Below are 22,034 nucleotides of genomic sequence, written 5' to 3'. Positions count from 1 at the left end.
GTTAGATTCAATTTTGGATCACATTTCACATCCATTAACACTCTCAAATCATTCTAGAGAGAGAGGGAGATTTCTAGAGAGAGATTTGGGGTTTTGGAGAAAAAGGAGCTTGAATTGATCAAAGTCTCGGGTTTTAAAGTTGTTCACCTCGTTCCTAGCTACGTTTTGGTGGTTGTGGTAAGTTCTAACTCCGAATTTCATTGTTTGATTTTGATAATCAAGTTAGGGTTTGAACTTAAATTGATGAGAAACCCATTTAAACTCTTGGAGTGAGTTTAGTGATGCTAGTAATCGGGTTTGTTGTTATTGTTGGTGGATTTTGGGTTGGTGAACTAATTGGCCATGATTAGGACTTGAAATTGGGTTTAATCACTTAAGTTAGTGATTATGGAAGTATTGAAACCCATTTAGGGTTATTTGGTTGACTAGTTTTGACTTTGGGTCAAAATTAGGGTTTAGTGATGATTATGACCCAATTGGCGATTTAATGAGGTTTATAAACTTAAAATGGATTAAGTTGAAGTATAAAACTGAGTTAAAGGTGTTTTGGTGTCAAAACTTGTAAATGGTGAGATTTTGACCTTATGGGTCAAGATTAGGGTTTATGGGCAATTTGGAGATTTGTAAGTGTTTAACACTTGTGTTCGGGTTTAATTGGCGTGTTAGGACCATTCTCACTTGTGTTAGTGATTATTGGTTAATTTTGGGCGCGGTTTGTACTTGGAAGTGCATTTGGGTCGAATTTGCACTAAGTGTCAAATTGGGTTGGTTTGTAAATCCAATCTAAGTGTGTTGTTGAATTTGTGATAATGGAATATGTACTTTCCATTGGCGAGTTGCGGTTTACTTGGAAGCATTCATCAAGGCGACAAGGTGAGTGTTAATATCCTATGTGCATATGTATGTGTAGGATGGGTGCGGGTCGGGTGAAGTGATTCTCGGCTATAGAGCTCACTTCACATATAGATGGATTTGATGGGCTTTTGTATGAGTCCAATTGGCACGGTTGTGCGTTTTGGTTGACCATCTTTGGCGAAGTACGCGTTCGCGTGTACACTATCACACGTGGTTGTGATGTGGATGATATAACCCCAATGGCGAAGGGTTTTGAGTTGGAGAAGTGAATCGCGTGTAGTTCGGATTCACGATAACGCGTGTAGTTCGGTCATCTTATCAAAATGAATCTCGTGTAGTTCGGATTCATGGTGACTCGTGTAGTTCGGTCATCTTATTGAGGTAGTAATCTCGTGTGGTTTCGGATTACTAAGGCTCGTGTAGTTCGGCCAACCTCGATGTTGTGAAGATAGTAATCTCGTGTGGTTTCGGATTACTAAGGCTCGTGTAGTTCGGCCAATCTTCATTGTGGTACTTGGTTCTCAGTATTGGGTTAAGGGGTTAACCTTGTGCGTTATATATATATTGTTATATATTAATGTATTGTTGTGGTGTAGCTAACCCTCCGGGTGTAGCTTCTTGGCTTTGTTCACATCGTCGTTGGTGAACTTATAATTGTTGTTGTATCTTTAGCTCGTTGTTTAGAGATCGTACGGTATGCTTAATGTAGTGCCTTATATATGGATGCTTCGGTATGCGGTATTTGTTATTTCGTGGCGTGTTCATTTTATGCATATATATGTATGTAGTATATTTTCACTCACTAAGCGTTAGCTTACCCTCTCGTTGTTTACATTTTTATAGATTTGCATGGATGCGGTTGCTCGGGTAAGCGTGGGACTAGTGGACTCGCGTAGTTGCTTTAGAAGATCTTGCTTTTGGATTGATTAGGATTGGGTAGCGTATCCCCAATCGCCATGCTCGGTCTTTATTTTGTGTTAAAAATCATGTGGTCGAAACTTGTATTTTGTACGAAAGTCGTAAAACGGCCGATGTGGGCCCAGTCTCGTAAAACTCATTTTATGATTGGAACGTGTTAGTTTTAACTAATATAAATTGTTGTGAAAAGCGTTTGGTCTAAAAGTGTCGGGAAGTCGAAGATCTTTTCGCGAAAAACGGACATTTTGATCAGAACTGTCTCAGGCCATGTGCGCGCCGTGCACAGGCAGTGGTGCGCGCCGCGCACCCTCCTGTCCAGTTTAAAAAAAAATTTATTCCGCCTTTTTGGTTGGTTAACGGGTTGGGTTGTTACAAGTGGTATCAGAGCATGGTCTAAGGGATTTAGGTGACTTGAGATAGGTGCCTAGACTTAGACTTTTGTGTGTGCTATTTTGTTGCGGGACTTGTAGGATTACGGGTCGGAATGAGTTATAGTTAGTGCCTTGATTGTAGGTGGACTAACGTTTATATTAGTAATGCGGATATTATTAATATATTATTTGTGTTGTGGTGTAATTCTCGCGTGTGTTTATATCGCGTAGAATTCTGTTTGTGTTTGTTTATATCATCGAACGAGGCGGTTGTTGTACTAACGAGTTGATGCGGCGTGTGTGCGTAATAAGGACTTGCAAACCTTATTACGGGTGCAAATCGTGTCTAACAAGTGATGTACGACGAGTGTTTAGCAAGATGGGCCGGTGTTGTATGTGTGGTTTTATACGTTCGTGATCTAATCGCTTTTCATTCCTTAGAATGGCGACGGGAAGTGGGATCGAGACGAACGATTTGGAGTTTAACGCTAGAGTTGCGGCCACCGTTGCGGAGCAAATGAGTGCGTTTCGAGAAGAAATGGATCGGAAGTATTCCGAACTTCAAAGTAGTAGCGAAATGGAGCGTTGTCTTAAGAGCTTCATGAGGACTAAACCCCCGATGTACGACGGAAAGCCAGATCCTTTGATAAGCACAACTTGGATTTCGGACGTCGAAGGGTGTTTCCGTACTATTGATTGCCCTCCTGAGAGAAAGACGAGACTCGCTACGAGTTTGTTGCGGGGTAGGGCAAGGGATTGGTTGTATGGTAAGATTGATCTTGTCGGTGGCGAGACGTTTATGGCTTTATCGTGGGACGACTTTAAGGAGGAATTCTTCGAGGAGTTCCGGACTTCGGCCGATTTGTGGGAATTGCGTAATGAGTTGCGAAATTTGCGACAAGGATCTATGGATTCGAGTACTCTCAAGACGACCTTTATGGCGAAGGCTCGTTTTTGTCCAGAGTTTTTGGGGAATGATCGTTTGTTGATGGGGGATTTCTATCGGACCTTGAATGATGACTTGAAAAGTAAAATTAGTCGGGGTCAAGCGAAATCGTTTTCGGAATTATTCGACTTGGCTAGAGGTTTCGAGTCGTATTCCCGATCGAAAAAGGGTGAACCTTCAAGTGAGCGAAGGGTCGTTTCTTATGGTGCTCCGAGAAAGAGGGCTAAGGGTCCGAGTGTGAGCACGAGTGGTACGCGAACGGGTATGTCGGATTCTAGTGCGGCTAGATGTTACAATTGTGGCGTGAGGGGTCACAAGTCTTGGGAATGTTCGGTACCAAAGGGTGATGGTATGGTGTGCTTCAATTGCCAAAAAGAAGGACATCGTAACTCGAAATGTCCCAAGTTAGCGGGGACGGGTGCGGCAAGGAGACGTTAAGGTACGTTTCAATTTAATAAATATGTCTTTTGATTATTTATTAAGTGTCGTTTGAGTTTGTGTAGTATGCCTTTTGTTGTGCATGTTATTGTTGTGGGTGACGTTCCTAAAGGAAGTACCATATGTTGATGTTTGATTGACGGGCAAAGGGCGTAAGACTTGGTGCAACCAAGCATTCCTTAGTATTTGGGAAATGTTTCTACCAAACCATGGAAGTGGGTTTTGGTGTTCGATTGTTAAGCGCGTGTTCGCTTTCGTGTTGAAGTTGATGAACCATGAGGTTCGTTGGGTGGATTGGAACCCGAAAAAGATCGAGTGCTTGATCTCGATGTATGTTGGTAAAGGAGTCTACGTGACGCGACATTAGGTGCCTCTTTTATACCTACTAGCGTGGTGTTCGACTCCGATTGTGTTGCGGTACACTTTTCGTTCAAAGTGTTTAAGGATTGGTTAAAATCCTTCGTGTGCTCAAGGTTGGAGCAAGATGTAGTGATGGGTCGTGTGAGCCCAAATTGTTGGTAAAGTCTACCTGTGGTAGCATTGTGCGGTTGTAAGAGTTGTGATATTGGGACGTGGTTCCAAGTGGGGGAGTTACACTCCCGCACGAGGAAGATTTAGTGTGATATTTCGGATGATGTTTTTGGTAGATCCGAAAATTTGGTCGAGACCTAGTTTGGATCGATTTGTAGTAGAGTGCAATTTCGGTTAACTTGTACTTATGATATTGGATTTGTAAATTATCACCGAGGTGGTAAGTTGGTGAATCTCGTTGGGAGATAATGGACGTGTTTGGCGAGCAAGGTGAAATCCTTCAGTTAAGGGAGGTGTGTGTCGGGTTCTCTTTTGGAGAATTGTTGTTCGGTACCTATGTTTTATATAGGTGGTTCTTGCTCGATTATAGATGGTTAGTGGTCCGCTAGGGTTCACTGTAGTGTAGCAGAGCGCGATGTTGCACGACTCGGTGATTGAGGCCGAAAGTGCGTATGTGATAGATGAAGCATGACCTTCGGGGTCCGCTGACTTCATCGTGGGATTGTTGATTGATGAAGCATGACTTTCGGAGTCCGCTGACTTAATCATGGGATTGTGATTAATGAAGCATGACTTTCGGGGTCCGCTGACTTCATTATGGTATGGTTGATTGATGAAGCATGATTTTTAGGGTCCGCTGACTTCATCATGGGAGTACGTGATTAGTGGAGCATGACTTTCGGGGTCCGCTGACTTCATCATGAGCGTGGTGTTATATCGGTGAAGCATGATCTTCGGGTCCGCTGACTTCATCCGGTGTTGAGATTGGTGAAGCATGATCTTCGGGTCCGCTGACTTCATCATGGTTGTGGATCGCGTGTGTTTTCGGATTCACGATGACGCGTGTAGTTCGGTCATCTTATCGGAATGAATCTCGTGTAGTTCGGATTCATGGTGACTCGTGTAGTTCGGTCATCTTATTGAGGTAGTAATCTCGTGTGGTTTCGGATTACTAAAGCTCGTGTAGTTCGGCCAAGCTCGATGTTGTGGAAGTGAATCTCGTGTAGTTCGGATTCACAAATGACTCGTGTGGTTTCGGTCATTGTGTGGAGGAGTGAGTCTCGTGTAGTTCGGATTCACAAATGACTCGTGTAGTTCGGTCATTCCTCTGGGATAGTGACTCTCGTGTAGTTCGGATTCACTATGGCGCGTGTAGTTCGGCCATTCCCGTTTGTTGTTGTAGTGAAGGTAGTGAGTCGCGTGTAGTTCGGATTCACTAAGGCGCGTGTGTTTTCGGCCAGCCTTCGTGTGTTGCGTGATCCGTCGGTTGTTTTATACACCGATGGTGGGGTCGTAAGGACCGGGATGTTTGATCTATTGGTTGTTTTATACACCAATGGTGGGGTCGTAAGGACCGTGTTGTTTGATCTATCGGTTGTTTGATACACTGATGGTGGGGTCGTGAGGACCATGTTGTATGTTTAGTGATGCGTTAGCCGTGTTTCGCTCACATGTTTGTTACGGGTGTGACGATGGTTGATTTCGTACACCTTGGGTTTTGCGTTTCCATAGTCGTTTTGGGCGCTATCGGTTCTAGCCATTGGATTATGATGTTACGGTAGTTGCGTATTGGTCGTATGGCGCACTACAAGGGATATTTAGTGATTGGTGTAATCCGTAAGGGTTCGTTTGGTTCGGTCTTCATCGTTCGGGTTGTTGACCGTAGGTTGAGACTTGGTTGCTTTTAGTGTTGTACTCGGTAAGGGTACGCTAAGGGATTGATATCTCGGTACGAGATTGGTTGATTTTTTCCGATGTTAGGGAATGAGCATGGTTTTAGTGCTCGGATTGGTGGATTTGATAAATCGCGGGTGACGATTTAGTTTTTAAAGGCGATTCATTGGGAAGATTTGCCTAGGAAGGTCGATTGGGACTTATGTTTGAGGACTGTGGAGTGTGGTCCGTTTGGTTAAGTGACGAGGATCACGAGGACGTGATCGATTCTAAGTGGGGGAGAGTTGTAAGACCCTAATATTTATTATACGGAAGTGTAATTATGCTACATAAAGTGCAGGAAGCATTGTGTAATTAAACAAAGCTCAGATTCTGCCCAGACATGGGTGCGCGCCGCGCACACCCATGGGTGCGCGCCGCGCACGAGCCCAGCGACAGAATTCTGTTTTTTCTATTTTGGGTTTAATGAGGGGCTTTTTGGTCTTTTCACTTGAGGCCGGATGTGAAGCCATATCAGCTGGTTAGATTCAATTTTGGATCACATTTCACATCCATTAACACTCTCAAATCATTCTAGAGAGAGAGGGAGATTTCTAGAGAGAGATTTGGGGTTTTGGAGAAGAAGGAGCTTGAATTGATCAAAGTCTCGGGTTTTAAAGTTGTTCACCTCGTTCCTAGCTACGTTTTGGTGGTTGTGGTAAGTTCTAACTCCGAATTTCATTGTTTGATTTTGATAATCAAGTTAGGGTTTGAACTTAAATTGATGAGAAACCCATTTAAACTCTTGGAGTGAGTTTAGTGATGCTAGTAATCGGGTTTGTTGTTATTGTTGGTGGATTTTGGGTTGGTGAACTAATTGGCCATGATTAGGACTTGAAATTGGGTTTAATCACTTAAGTTAGTGATTATGGAAGTATTGAAACCCATTTAGGGTTATTTGGTTGACTAGTTTTGACTTTGGGTCAAAATTAGGGTTTAGTGATGATTATGACCCAATTGGCGATTTAATGAGGTTTATAAACTTAAAATGGATTAAGTTGAAGTATAAAACCGAGTTAAAGGTGTTTTGGTGTCAAACCTTGTAAATGGTGAGATTTTGACCTTATGGGTCAAGATTAGGGTTTATGGGCAATTTGGAGATTTGTAAGTGTTTAACACTTGTGTTCGGGTTTAATTGGCGTGTTAGGACCATTCTCACTTGTGTTAGTGATTATTGGTTAATTTTGGGCGCGGTTTGTACTTGGAAGTGCATTTGGGTCGAATTTGCACTAAGTGTCAAATTGGGTTGGTTTGTAAATCCAATCTAAGTGTGCTGTTGAATTTGTGATAATGGAATAGGTACTTTCCATTGGCGAGTTGCGGTTTACTTGGAAGCATTCATCAAGGCGACAAGGTGAGTGTTAATATCCTATGTGCATATGTATGTGTAGGATGGGTGCGGGTCGGGTGAAGTGATTCTCGGCTATAGAGCTCACTTCACATATAGATGGATTTGATGGGCTTTTGTATGAGTCCAATTGGCACGGTTGTGCGTTTTGGTTGACCATCTTTGGCGAAGTACGCGTTCGCGTGTACACTATCACACGTGGTTGTGATGTGGATGATATAACCCCAATGGCGAAGGGTTTTGAGTTGGAGAAGTGAATCGCGTGTAGTTCGGATTCACGATAACGCGTGTAGTTCGGTCATCTTATCAAAATGAATCTCGTGTAGTTCGGATTCATGGTGACTCGTGTAGTTCGGTCATCTTATTGAGGTAGTAATCTCGTGTGGTTTCGGATTACTAAGGCTCGTGTAGTTCGGCCAACCTCGATGTTGTGAAGATAGTAATCTCGTGTGGTTTCGGATTACTAAGGCTCGTGTAGTTCGGCCAATCTTCATTGTGGTACTTGGTTCTCAGTATTGGGTTAAGGGGTTAACCTTGTGCGTTATATATATATTGTTATATATTAATGTATTGTTGTGGTGTAGCTAACCCTCCGGGTGTAGCTTCTTGGCTTTGTTCACATCGTCGTTGGTGAACTTATAATTGTTGTTGTATCTTTAGCTCGTTGCTTAGAGATCGTACGGTATGCTTAATGTAGTGCCTTATATATGGATGCTTCGGTATGCGGTATTTGTTATTTCGTGGCGTGTCCATTTTATGCATATATATGTATGTAGTATATTTTCACTCACTAAGCGTTAGCTTACCCTCTCGTTGTTTACATTTTTATAGATTTGCATGGATGCGGTTGCTCGGGTAAGCGTGGGACTAGTGGACTCGCGTAGTTGCTTTAGAAGATCTTGCTTTTGGATTGATTAGGATTGGGTAGCGTATCCCCAATCGCCATGCTCGGTCTTTATTTTGTGTTAAAAATCATGTAGTCGAAACTTGTATTTTGTACGAAAGTCGTAAAACGGCCGATGTGGGCCCGGTCTCGTAAAACTCATTTTATGATTGGAAAGTGTTAGTTTTAACTAATATAAATTGTTGTGAAAAGCGTTTGGTCTAAAAGTGTCGGGAAGTCGAAGATCTTTTCGCGAAAAACGGACATTTTGATCAGAACTGTCTCAGGCCATGTGCGCGCCGCGCACAGGCAGTGGTGCGCGCCGCGCACCCTCCTGTCCAGTTTAAAAAAAAATTTATTCCGCCTTTTTGGTTGGTTAACGGGTTGGGTTGTTACAAGTGGTATCAGAGCATGGTCTAAGGGATTTAGGTGACTTGAGATAGGTGCCTAGACTTAGACTTTTGTGTGTGCTATTTTGTTGCGGGACTTGTAGGATTACGGGTCGGAATGAGTTATAGTTAGTGCCTTGATTGTAGGTGGACTAACGTTTATATTAGTAATGCGGATATTATTAATATATTATTTGTGTTGTGGTGTAATTCTTGCGTGTGTTTATATCGCGTAGAATTCTGTTTGTGTTTGTTTATATCATCGAACGAGGCGGTTGTTGTACTAACGAGTTGATGCGGCGTGTGTGCGTAATAAGGACTTGCAAACCTTATTACGGGTGCAAATCGTGTCTAACAAGTGATGTACGACGAGTGTTTAGCAAGATGGGCCGGTGTTGTATGTGTGGTTTTATACGTTCGTGATCTAATCGCTTTGCATTCCTTAGAATGGCGACAGGAAGTGGGATCGAGACGAACAATTTGGAGTTTAATGCTAGAGTTGCGGCCGCCGTTGCGGAGAAAATGAGTGCGTTTCGAGAAGAAATGGATAGGAAGTATTCCGAACTTCAAAGTAGTAGCGAAATGGAGCGTTGTCTTAAGAGCTTCATGAGGACTAAACCCCCGATGTACGACGGAAAGCCAGATCCTTTGATAAGCACAACTTGAATTTCGGACGTCGAAGGGTGTTTCCGTACTATTGATTGCCCTCCTGAGAGAAAGACGAGACTCGCTACGAGTTTGTTGCGGGGTAGGGCAAGGGATTGGTTGGATGGTAAGATTGATCTTGTCGGTGGCGAGACGTTTATGGCTTTATCGTGGGACGACTTTAAGGAGGAATTCTTCGAGGAGTTCCGGACTTCGGCCGATTTGTGGGAATTGCGTAATGAGTTGCGAAATTTGCGACAAGGATCTATGGATTTGAGTACTCTCAAGACGACCTTTATGGCGAAGGCTCGTTTTTGTCCAGAGTTTTTGGGGAATGATCGTTTGTTGATGGGGGATTTCTATCGGACCTTGAATGATGACTTGAAAAGTAAAATTAGTCGGGGTCAAGCGAAATCGTTTTCGGAATTATTCGACTTGGCTAGAGGTTTCGAGTCGTATTCCCGATCGAAAAAGGGTGAACCTTCAAGTGAGCGAAGGGTCGTTTCTTATGGTGCTCCGAGAAAGAGGGCTAAGGGTCCGAGTGTGAGCACGAGTGGTACGCGAACGGGTATGTCGGATTCTAGTGCGGCTAGATGTTACAATTGTGGCGTGAGGGGTCACAAGTCTTGGGAATGTTCGGTACCAAAGGGTGATGGTATGGTGTGCTTCAATTGCCAAAAAGAAGGACATCGTAACTCGAAATGTCCCAAGTTAGCGGGGACGGGTGCGGCAAGGAGACGTTAAGGTACGTTTCAATTTAATAAATATGTCTTTTGATTATTTATTAAGTGCCGTTTGAGTTTGTGTAGTATGCCTTTTGTTGTGCATGTTATTGTTGTGGGTGACGTTCCTAAAGGAAGTACCATATGTTGATGTTTGATTGATGGGCAAAGGGCGTAAGACTTGGTGCAACCAAGCATTCCTTAGTATTTGGGAAATGTTTCTACCAAACCATGGAAGTGGGTTTTGGTGTTCGATTGTTAAGCGCGTGTTCGCTTTCGTGTTGAAGTTGATGAACCATGAGGTTCGTTGGGTGGATTGGAACCCGAAAAAGATCGAGTGTTTGATCTCGATGTATGTTGGTAAAGGAGTCTACGTGACGCGACATTAGGTGCCTCTTTTATACCTACTAGCGTGGTGTTCGACTCCGATTGTGTTGCGGTACACTTTTCGTTCAAAGTGTTTAAGGATTGGTTAAAATCCTTCGTGTGCTCAAGGTTGGAGCAAGATGTAGTGATGGGTCGTGTGAGCCCAAATTGTTGGTAAAGTCTACCTGTGGTAGCATTGTGCGGTTGTAAGAGTTGTGATATTGGGACGTGGTTCCAAGTGGGGGAGTTACACTCCCGCACGAGGAAGATTTAGTGTGATATTTTGGATGATGTTTTTGGTAGATCCAGAAATTTGGTCGAGACCTAGTTTGGATCGATTTGTAGTAGAGTGCAATTTCGGTTAACTTGTACTTATGATATTGGATTTGTAAATTATCACCGAAGTGGTAAGTTGGTGAATCTCGTTGGGAGATAATGGACGTGTTTGGCGAGCAAGGTGAAATCCTTCGGTTAAGGGAGGTGTGTGTCGGGTTCTCTTTTGGAGAATTATTGTTCGGTACCTATGTTTTATATAGGTGGTTCTTGCTCGATTATGGATGGTTAGTGGTCCGCTAGGGTTCACTGTAGTGTAGCAGAGCGCGATGTTGCACGACTCGGTGATTGAGGCCGAAAGTGCGTATGTGATAGATGAAGCATGACCTTCGGGGTCCGCTGACTTCATCGTGGGATTGTTGATTGATGAAGCATGACTTTCGGAGTCCGCTGACTTCATCATGGGATTGTGATTAATGAAGCATGACTTTCGGGGTCCGCTGACTTCATTATGGTATGGTTGATTGATGAAGCATGATTTTTAGGGTCCGCTGACTTCATCATGGGAGTACGTGATTAGTGGAGCATGACTTTCGGGGTCCGCTGACTTCATCATGAGCGTGGTGTTATATCGGTGAAGCATGATCTTTGGGTCCGCTGACTTCATCCGGTGTTGAGATTGGTGAAGCATGATCTTCGGGTCCGCTGACTTCATCATGGTTGTGGATCGCGTGTGTTTTCGGATTCACGATTACGCGTGTAGTTCGGTCATCTTATCGGAATGAATCTCGTGTAGTTCGGATTCATGGTGACTCGTGTAGTTCGGTCATCTTATTGAGGTAGTAATCTCGTGTGGTTTCGGATTACTAAGGCTCGTGTAGTTCGGCCAAGCTCGATGTTGTGGAAGTGAATCTCGTGTAGTTCGGATTCACAAATGACTCGTGTGGTTTCGGTCATTGTGTGGAGGAGTGAGTCTCGTGTAGTTCGGATTCACAAATGACTCGTGTAGTTCGGTCATTCCTCTGGGATAGTGACTCTCGTGTAGTTCGGATTCACTATGGCGCGTGTAGTTCGGCCATTCCCGTTTGTTGTTGTAGTGAAGGTAGTGAGTCGCGTGTAGTTCGGATTCACTAAGGCGCGTGTGTTTTCGGCCAGCCTTCGTGTGTTGCGTGATCCGTCGGTTGTTTTATACACCGATGGTGGGGTCGTAAGGACCGGGATGTTTGATCTATTGGTTGTTTTATACACCAATGGTGGGGTCGTAAGGACCGTGTTGTTTGATCTATCGGTTGTTTGATACACTGATGGTGGGGTCGTGAGGACCATGTTGTATGTTTAGTGATGCGTTAGCCGTGTTTCGCTCACATGTTTGTTACGGGTGTGACGATGGTTGATTTCGTACACCTTGGGTTTTGCGTTTCCATAGTCGTTTTGGGCGCTATCGGTTCTAGCCGTTGGATTATGATGTTACGGTAGTTGCGTATTGGTCGTATGGCGCACTACAAGGGATGTTTAGTGATTGGTGTAATCCGTAAGGGTTCGTTTGGTTCGGTCTTCATCGTTCGGGTTGTTGACCGTAGGTTGAGACTTGGTTGCTTTTAGTGTTGTACTCGGTAAGGGTACGCTAAGGGATTGATATCTCGGTACGAGATTGGTTGATTTTTTCCGATGTTAGGGAATGAGCATGGTTTTAGTGCTCGGATTGGTGGATTTGATAAATCGCGGGTGACGATTTAGTTTTTAAAGGCGATTCATTGGGAAGAATTGCCTAGGAAGGTCGATTGGGACTTATGTTTGAGGACCGTGGAGTGTGGTCCGTTTGGTTAAGTGACGAGGATCACGAGGACGTGATCGATTCTAAGTGGGGGAGAGTTGTAAGACCCTAATATTTATTATACGGAAGTGTAATTATGCTACATAAAGTGCAGGAAGCATTGTGTAATTAAACAAAGCTCAAATTCTGCCCAGACATGGGTGCGCGCCGCGCACACCCATGGGTGCGCGCCGCGCACGAGCCCAGCGACAGAATTCTGTTTTTTCTATTTTGGGTTTAATGAGGGGCTTTTTGGTCTTTTCACTTGAGGCCGGATGTGAAGCCATATCAGCTGGTTAGATTCAATTTTGGATCACATTTCACATCCATTAACACTCTCAAATCATTCTAGAGAGAGAGGGAGATTTCTAGAGAGAGATTTGGGGTTTTGGAGAAGAAGGAGCTTGAATTGATCAAAGTCTCGGGTTTTAAAGTTGTTCACCTCGTTCCTAGCTACGTTTTGGTGGTTGTGGTAAGTTCTAACTCCGAATTTCATTGTTTGATTTTGATAATCAAGTTAGGGTTTGAACTTAAATTGATGAGAAACCCATTTAAACTCTTAGAGTGAGTTTAGTGATGCTAGTAATCGGGTTTGTTGTTATTGTTGGTGGATTTTGGGTTGGTGAACTAATTGGCCATGATTAGGACTTGAAATTGGGTTTAATCACTTAAGTTAGTGATTATGGAAGTATTGAAACCCATTTAGGGTTATTTGGTTGACTAGTTTTGACTTTGGGTCAAAATTAGGGTTTAGTGATGATTATGACCCAATTGGCGATTTAATGAGGTTTATAAACTTAAAATGGATTGAGTTGAAGTATAAAACCGAGTTAAAGGTGTTTTGGTGTCAAAACTTGTAAATGGTGAGATTTTGACCTTATGGGTCAAGATTAGGGTTTATGGGCAATTTGGAGATTTGTAAGTGTTTAACACTTGTGTTCGGGTTTAATTGGCGTGTTAGGACCATTCTCACTTGTGTTAGTGATTATTGGTTAATTTTGGGCGCGGTTTGTACTTGGAAGTGCATTTGGGTCGAATTTGCACTAAGTGTCAAATTGGGTTGGTTTGTAAATCTAATCTAAGTGTGTTGTTGAATTTGTGATAATGGAATAGGTACTTTCCATTGGCGAGTTGCGGTTTACTTGGAAGCATTCATCAAGGCGACAAGGTGAGTGTTAATATCCTATGTGCATATGTATGTGTAGGATGGGTGCGGGTCGGGTGAAGTGATTCTCGGCTATAGAGCTCACTTCACATATAGATGGATTTGATGGGCTTTTGTATGAGTCCAATTGGCACGGTTGTGCGTTTTAGTTGACCATCTTTGGCGAAGTACGCGTTCGCGTGTACACTATCACACGTGGTTGTGATGTAGATGATATAACCCCAATGGCGAAGGGTTTTGAGTTGGAGAAGTGAATCGCGTGTAGTTCGGATTCACGATGACGCGTGTAGTTCGGTCATCTTATCAAAATGAATCTCGTGTAGTTCGGATTCATGGTGACTCGTGTAGTTCGGTCATCTTATTGAGGTAGTAATCTCGTGTGGTTTCGGATTACTAAGGCTCGTGTAGTTCGGCCAACCTCAATGTTGTGAAGATAGTAATCTCGTGTGGTTTCGGATTACTAAGGCTCGTGTAGTTCGGCCAATCTTCATTGTGGTACTTGGTTCTCAGTAGTGGGTTAAGGGGTTAACCTTGTGCGTTATATATATATTGTTATATATTAATGTATTGTTGTGGTGTAGCTAACCCTCCGGGTGTAGCTTCTTGGCTTTGTTCACATCGTCGTTGGTGAACTTATAATTGTTGTTGTATCTTTAGCTCGTTGCTTAGAGATCGTACGGTATGCTTAATGTAGTGCCTTATATATGGATGCTTCGGTATGCGGTATTTGTTATTTCGTGGCGTGTCCATTTTATGCATATATATGTATGTAGTATATTTTCACTCACTAAGCGTTAGCTTACCCTCTCGTTGTTTACATTTTTATAGATTTGCATGGATGCGGTTGCTCGGGTAAGCGTGAGACTAGTGGACTCGCGTAGTTGCTTTAGAAGATCTTGCTTTTGGATTGATTAGGATTGGGTAGCGTATCCCCAATCGCCATGCTCGGTCTTTATTTTGTGTTAAAAATCATGTGGTCGAAACTTGTATTTTGTACGAAAGTCGTAAAACGGCCGATGTGGGCCCGGTCTCGTAAAACTCATTTTATGATTGGAACGTGTTAGTTTTAACTAATATAAATTGTTGTGAAAAGCGTTTGGTCTAAAAGTGTCGGGAAGTCGAAGATCTTTTCGCGAAAAACGGACATTTTGATCAGAACTGTCTCAGGCCTTGTGCGCGCCGCGCACAGGCAGTGGTGCGCGCCGCGCACCCTCCTGTCCAGTTTAAAAAAAAAATTTATTCCGCCTTTTTGGTTGGTTAACGGGTTGGGTTGTTACAAAGTGGCATCATCTTGTTGACTTATTGCAGTAACTTTGTCGATTGGAATATCCGCTAAGCTTGCTTGTGCAGTAGCAGCTGCTTCGCGTGCATCTGCAAGTGAACAAACGCGATCTCCAATGGCGGGAGGTAGTGGATTTGGTATGGTGCAATGTGGAGCAATTTTATTCAGAAACTCTACTCTCTCTCGCAGTCGTAAAGCAGCTGCATAAGTGGAAAACAGAACATTCACGGGACGTGAATTGAGAACCTTTTTAGCAAACTCCAGTAGGTGTTGGCGGAGTTGCGTGAACTCAAGCTTCGCGGAAGCTGCTGCGGCCACAGCGGTGTCTCTCTCTGCAGTAAGCCTTGAAACCTCCTCTTGTAATGAAGAGATTGTGGTTTCAAAATTCTTTTGTTTGTCAGCTGCAGTAGACACCTGTAGTTTCAATTCATCTACCGCGGTTTTGGTCGCGGTAAGCTAGTAGGAGAGGTCAACACAGTGTTTCTCGCTGTTTTCAGCCTTGATCCTCTCAGCATTGTACTTTTGCTGTTCAGCTCCAAGCACATTGAAAAATTGTTCTTGCCGGCATATCATATCGTACGCCAAGTTGAAGCACATATAGAAGTTTTGCACGAAACTGTTGTGCGCATCAAGCGCAGAAAGTTTGGAGAATTCGCGGCGAAGCTCGCCGGGAATTGCTAATTTCATTTGCTGACGCTGATCCAGAGCAGCGCTAGCAAATGCATAGGTATAACCGGATAGGCCGTCAATCCGCACTCCATAAGAATCAGGGGGAGTGCGGAGTAGCTCGGTGATTTGTGCCGCAGAATCTGGGCTAGGAAACACCGGGTTAAAGGGCGAGTCTCCGGCAAAAAATGCAAATGTTATATCAATAAACGTACATATTTCATAAAATGATATGCGCTAAACATGATTGATTCATACCAGTTTGCTGGCCCCCTTCATAATCCGTTATGACCGGATTATCGTATAAAGGAGTGCTTTGCTTGAGCTTCTTGCTCTGCGTTGATGGCGGTGTTTGAAATGGTCGTTTTGCAGAGCCTGTTTGTGATGACGGTGACTTTGTCGTCAAATCAACAAGGGGAATGGCCTGTTTCTCCTGTTTGATTTGATGACCGGAGGATGTCGCCGATTTAGCCTCCGGACTAGTTAGCAATTTGTTAATCAAGGCCTTGGGGTCCACCTTGCAATCGACTTCGTCAATCTTCATTTTTAATTAAAGTGGAGATGTTGTGATTGAAGAATTCGTAAGGGTTAAACGTGAAGGTATGTAATTGCGAATTGTGGTGAGGAAAGCAGATGGAGAATTAAGTGATTATGAGGCACGATATATATAGGGGAAATAAGGACGGTAATTGATTGCGTTAATTAACCGTTGTGACAACTCAAAGGGTAATATTGGCTGCAATGGATAAAAACGGTAACTTTTTCCTATAACGGTAACTAGGTTAATGCGAAATTCCTCAATGCGAATATTGGCTGCGATAACTATGAATTTTTAGAGTTTATCATGATATATTTGTTTCGCAATATGTATCATAATAAACTGGGAGGACTTGATCATATACATAGCATTGTATATGTATATTTTATTGGCTAAAGGCCAAAGGCAAAACTACGCGAATTATAATGCAAAGCTATGGAATATTCGCTGAAAGTAAGTACAGCGGTTATATTTTCGCATTAATGCAAGACCGCGGTTTAATCCGCTGAGTTTTCGCGGATAGTTAAGTAACTCGCAAACCGCGGATATTTCGAATACTATAAATAGGGAGCTTGACCTCTCATTTATGGGTTGTTGATTCTCTGCCATTTTGTCTAAGCCTTTGTAATTTCCACTTGTGATCTTGCCCAAGGGATTTTTACACCGCGCAAAGGTGAATTATGCCAATTAACAATCAAGACCGGGTCGGGGTGGTTGATCACTTGATAGTTAAAGTGAAAGACGATCATCGGAACCTAAAATAATCATCAAACATTCCATCCTCTATTATAATGTTATTGCACTCAATTCGTAATTAAGTAACATCACTAATTAATGATTGATCATACTCAGTATACCTTTTCTTAATATAGTTACTTATCGTCTTGATCTTTGTATATTTTTTTGCGGCATCAAATGCACTACTCTGTATATCTTATTGTGTACGTGTTTACGACGACTTCTGAATCTACGACCGTACACTAGTGAGGACCTAGCTAAGTAACGACCTCCGTACTATTTTAATGGAAATATAATTGAACGTTTTCAATTATATCAAATCTCAACCTTACATGAACAAACCATTCTCATATGATCATTCTTATCATGATTGTATGTTTGATTAATGTATACGCGTACGTGTAGTACCAAATAAAATGATTGGTACACATTTAAATATCTACTTAAGGCAAAACATAAGTATACAACATACATACAACTAATGAACTAAAATTGAGTTAATTACTCGGGTTGTTTAACAATTATAAATAAACAAATGAAAATAATAATAGTCAATCGGATTGTCTAACAATATGTGTTTTCCATAAACTTAACAAATTCAATAAAATCTAGCCTACCATCGGCGTTCAAATCAAACGCTCCGATCATCTTCTTACAATCTTCTATTCCTGCTCTTTCTTTAAACCCCAAAGCACAAAGAACTCTTTGCAACTCACTTGAATCGATATACCCATCTTTATTTTCATCAAAAACCTCAAAAGCTCCTCTAACTTCATCTAATTTTGGTTGTTCTTGCTCAAAAATATTCAACAAATCCGTAGAATTCAACATCTCCGGAAGCTTTTCGCTTTCAGGATGGTAAAAAAGACCTATATGTGCCATGAGTACCTCCACGTCATCTTTCGTGAGAGTGACATCATCATCAAGGGTTGTGTTTTTGGTGAATGAAACATGTGATTTTGACAACTTGGAATCATGTGATGATACAAATTCGCGGTGGGCGAAAAACTTGGATGTTGATAAAACCTTCATGATTTGGAAGACCTTGTTGAGAACTAATTGCATGAAGAAATATTGGATTAATTCAACTATCAAGATACTCATGGCTAGGAAAAAAAGATCTTGTTTTGGGTACGAATGGAACAAAGAATGTGGTTTTCTAAGTGGGGTTAGATTAATTAGTAAGAATGTTTTATGCTTTTGAATAAATGTTGAATACTTAAGGGTATATATAAGAGTTTAATTGATGTGTTTGAATAAGTATGGTTTTCTAGGAAATCTTGGAGGAAGGTAGGAAGAAAGAAGTGTTTAACAAGTCGGCCAATAATCAATTTGGAAATTTTCCATTATAAGTAAGAAAAAAGTTGGTTTTTGCATTTTAGAAACTTCATGGAAGGTACGTCTATAGTTTCTTAAATACGGGTTTGGCCGTATTTTATACAGTTTGAAGTTGAAAGTTATTAGTGTTATTGCTTTGAAGCTTCCCATTTATTTCCTATTCTTTGGAGTAGAATTTTTTAGAAAATGAATTTTTTGACCTTTGAAAGACTGTTTACAATTGATTATTGACCATTGACTATTTGACTATGACTTTTAAAAGGAAACCAAATATATGTGTTTTTGGTTCATCTTCTTGTAACAGATATTTAATTTGATGTGTCCAATATGCATCACCATAAAATTTCTTTAAATATTAGAAAATTAGCTCAAATACAAAACAAAACTCAATACCACATGAGTGGTGTATGGGAAGATGGAATGTAGACAATCCTTCTCCTATCTGAGAATAAAAACAAGTCATTTCTCCACCCATAGTTAAACACTCTCAAAAGTAGAGAAAGTCGCATCTCTCTCTATTCGAAGGATAAAGAGATTGATTTCGAGTGAACCTCCGATAAATTATTTTTAAAAAAAATCTATCGCAGGTAGACTTTTTTTTTTGGCGCTTGATAGTACACCCCACGTCTCGGTTATAATCTGGACATCACGAAGGTATCTCACGAAGATAAACAGCAACGAAGGTGTCACGATAACCGAGACCGAAGGGTTGGATTGGATCACGTGTTTGCATAAGTCAAAGAGATATGGAAAAGATTCCATGCAAACAGTAGGTGGCGCCAGCAAGATGATTAAGGAAAGCATCTAATTTGCTTTCCTTCGATACTGTAGCACCGCCACCCTGCTAAGGGAAAGTTTGCCAACACTTCCATAATCGCCTTGGAACTTGATCAAAAGCGTTAAAGCCTGGGATAAGCACCTCGGACAAGCTATAAAAAGGGAAGCATGATCCCTGAATGTGACATGCTCCATTCAATCACAACACACCACACATTGAACATACTTCAATGTCACAATCAAACCTTGGTGGCGTAAAGTGAGAAACATTCTCACTACCTTCGGGGAATCGCCAACAAATTCTCTAAACATCATTCACATCATTCTAATCACTTGATAACAAAACCTGATCAACCGAATCTTAAGTCATCTTAAGTTAGCTCGAAAAAGTGTACAAACAACGCTCATACATTGTTCATTCGAACGGAATGTTTGTCGAATGTAGTGTAACGTGTTCGAACATCTCAAATGTTGACGTGTTCCAAAAAATACATTGTGTTCGAACAACATATACAGCGTTCAAACAATATGCGTGGACGCGAATCTCGGGCCCTCCTGTTCCGTCTCAACCAAATCGTGTAAATGCTTTACAAAATTCGTCTAGACTAAAGCATACAATGAACCAATATTACCGAGATTACCAGAATATTTGGCAACCGAGATAACATCCCCGAAATTACCCGTAACTCTGTGAATATTATCATCCGAGGGTATCTAATTAAAATGTTTTGCTCCATACTTGAATATGCTATCTCAAGAAATGCACCACCACGAGGCACCAGATTCGAATTAACGCGAAGCAAAGCATAACCATTGTTAATGGTGCCCTCGAGGGCACACCTGAGGGCAACCCTAGGGCATAGCTCACTGGGAATGGTCTAAGTAAGAAATAAATGGTAAAGTTGATTGTTATTTTGAAAGTGAACAATTAGTTTACGGCAAATTAAAATGAAAATATGAACATTTTTAAGACGGAAAGAGTAATTTAAAATCTATGTTAGATAGTTTGTATTACGTATGCAAGAGTGTTTAATAAATAAGTTTTCATAAGCTCTGTCAATCAAGTGACCATTTCTATGTTGATATGGCTCGTTTAAGTTGTAGTTTTAAAATTGATTTAATGAATTACTCATTTTTTTAAGTATATATTTGTTGAAGTTTGTATCAGTTCTACTTCATTTGATATTCAGATCTTTGGATTTAAATTTATGTTTTTCACTGTAAAAAAAATAAGTCACGGTTTGATGTATTCCTTTCATTCAAAATTAATTGTCTACAGACAAAAAATACACAGTTTAAGAAAAAGTATTTATCACATATATTTTTTTGTTAACTTTTCGGTCTTACCACATACTTTTACCTATCTTTTTATCTTACATGAATAAAATATGTGTAAAAAATTTTTTTATCACATTATTCTTATTTATTTATAGAAGTGGTTTGGACAATTAATTTATAACATTTCAAAATAGAATAATGAACTATAGATTTGGAACTATGACCACTCCCTATGAGAGCATTATCTGTAGCCACTCGTCACCACCCGTTCATTACCCGCATAATGGAATAGGCACCAATTCATTATAAGCACTAGTTATAGGGCTTTCACTATGCATTTAAGGCCACTCCCTATCGTAACTAAACTATTCATCCTCTTAACCTTCTACATCAGCGCTACATCAACACCAATATCCTATAACTAACTCATAACTAAACACTTCCTATCATGGCTAAAACAATACTCCTCTTAATATACAACGTACAAGCAATAAATCATCAAGTCCAACAATAAAAAGTCACTGGAACCCACAATTCCTATAACTAACTAAACACATCCGTTAAATCCATGGTGAGTGCGGGTAACTAATGCGGGTAACTAAGCCGTGCCTATGGTTCATTACGGGTAACTACGGGTAATGAGCGGGTAATGACAGATAACTAACCCATAGGGAGTGGTCTAACAAGTGCTTCTTAATTCATTATAGGCATTAGTGGAGTCTATATGCATTAGTGGAGTCTACTAGTACCTTTTTGTAACCAAATACCCCCATTCAATATATGTACAAGCATAAATGCATATTGTACAACCTTTTTTATGAGCATTCTACAAGCATTAATTGATATTGTACAAGCATTCATATATATTCAACCGTATTTGTGTTTATTAATAAAAGTGTTGTTTTAAAAAAATGATTATATGTATAATTAATGACGTGGCAGTTAAGATGAAGATTTTTAGTCATGATAGACAATGTTTAGTTATAGGATTTTTTTAGTTACTTATAAGATTTGAGTGTTGATGTGACCATGATGTGAAAGGTTAAGAGAATGGATAGTTTAGTCACGATATGGAGTGACATAAGCCCTAAGGAGTAAATTACTAGAAAAATTGATATTCCGTTTCAACTTTTGATAATCCATTATATTTGTGGATTAACAAGTTACATAGTACAAATTATTAATGCATTAGAGAGGTCTCAATGGTTTCGCCTTAGTCCTCCATGACTAGAAGCCACCTCAGCGCCACATCAGCACTTCCTTCCCAGGACTAAACCCAAGATTAAACACTCCCAACAGTTACACCTTTCTTTCATATTTTTTAATTACTTTTTATTTTTTTTCTTAACAATTAAATAATTAAAATTAAACATAAAAGTCATTAATATAAAACTAAAATTTCATTAAAAATAAAAAAAAGTTACAATAATTATAAAAAAAAACGTTACAATAATTTAAATAAAATGCAAAATAAATAAAAATAAAAATACTACAAATAAACTACTCGTCGTCGTCCGGACGTGCCAATTCCTTAGCATATTTTTTCTTAAGTCTCGCTCGATAATTCGTCATCATTTCTTATTCGTCGGGAGACAAGTCTCGTGATACCAGTTGAAGCTTCAAACTTTTCAACATTGTCCTCGTCTCGCTTTCTTCACAAAGCTTTTCCATGGTTTTAGTCGCCGCTAGTTGAGAAGCTTCGGCGGATTGAGCTATCTTTATCCGAACTTCGTCGGATGACATACGACTCGCGACATCGGATGAGTACGAATCCCTTTGACTTTTAGCTCGACTCGGAGGACGTCGGTTCGGGTCGTGATCTTTAAATAAATTTTCAAATTGGATTGGGTCGGGGTTCGTGCTAATTTGCAGGTTCGAACTAGCCTCGGTTGGAATTGGTAATTCATCGGCTTGTTTTCTTTTGTTGGTAGCCGATATACCTTCACTTTCCATAAACTTTGGGCAATACCTCAAAACTTGCCACACATCCTCAAAAGCAAATTGTTGGCCCTTGGTTTGGTGTTTGAATTGTTTTCGAGCC

At 41.0% G+C, this 22,034-nt stretch overlaps 1 protein-coding gene across 1 annotated transcript; it reads right to left on the bottom strand.

Moving 5' to 3' along the window:
• Window positions 1–17,082: 17,082 nt before the first annotated feature.
• Window positions 17,083–17,813, bottom strand: LOC139862751 (probable calcium-binding protein CML46). Its single transcript, XM_071851378.1, has one exon. It carries the CDS (start codon window positions 17,702–17,704, stop codon window positions 17,165–17,167), a length of 540 nt encoding a protein of 179 aa, XP_071707479.1. The 5' UTR covers window positions 17,705–17,813; the 3' UTR covers window positions 17,083–17,164.
• Window positions 17,814–22,034: the final 4,221 nt, after the last annotated feature.

Source organism: Rutidosis leptorrhynchoides, chromosome 8 (assembly GCF_046630445.1).
Source record: "Rutidosis leptorrhynchoides isolate AG116_Rl617_1_P2 chromosome 8, CSIRO_AGI_Rlap_v1, whole genome shotgun sequence".
NCBI classification, from domain to species: Eukaryota; Viridiplantae; Streptophyta; class Magnoliopsida; order Asterales; family Asteraceae; genus Rutidosis; species Rutidosis leptorrhynchoides.
Note: the sequence above shows the minus strand (reverse complement) of the source record. Positions and strands in the feature narration are given on the sequence as shown.

Coding starts and splice junctions, on each gene's coding strand:
- LOC139862751 (XM_071851378.1), bottom strand. CDS start 17,704: ATGAGTATCTTGATAGTTGAATTAATCCAATATTTCTTCATGCAATTA.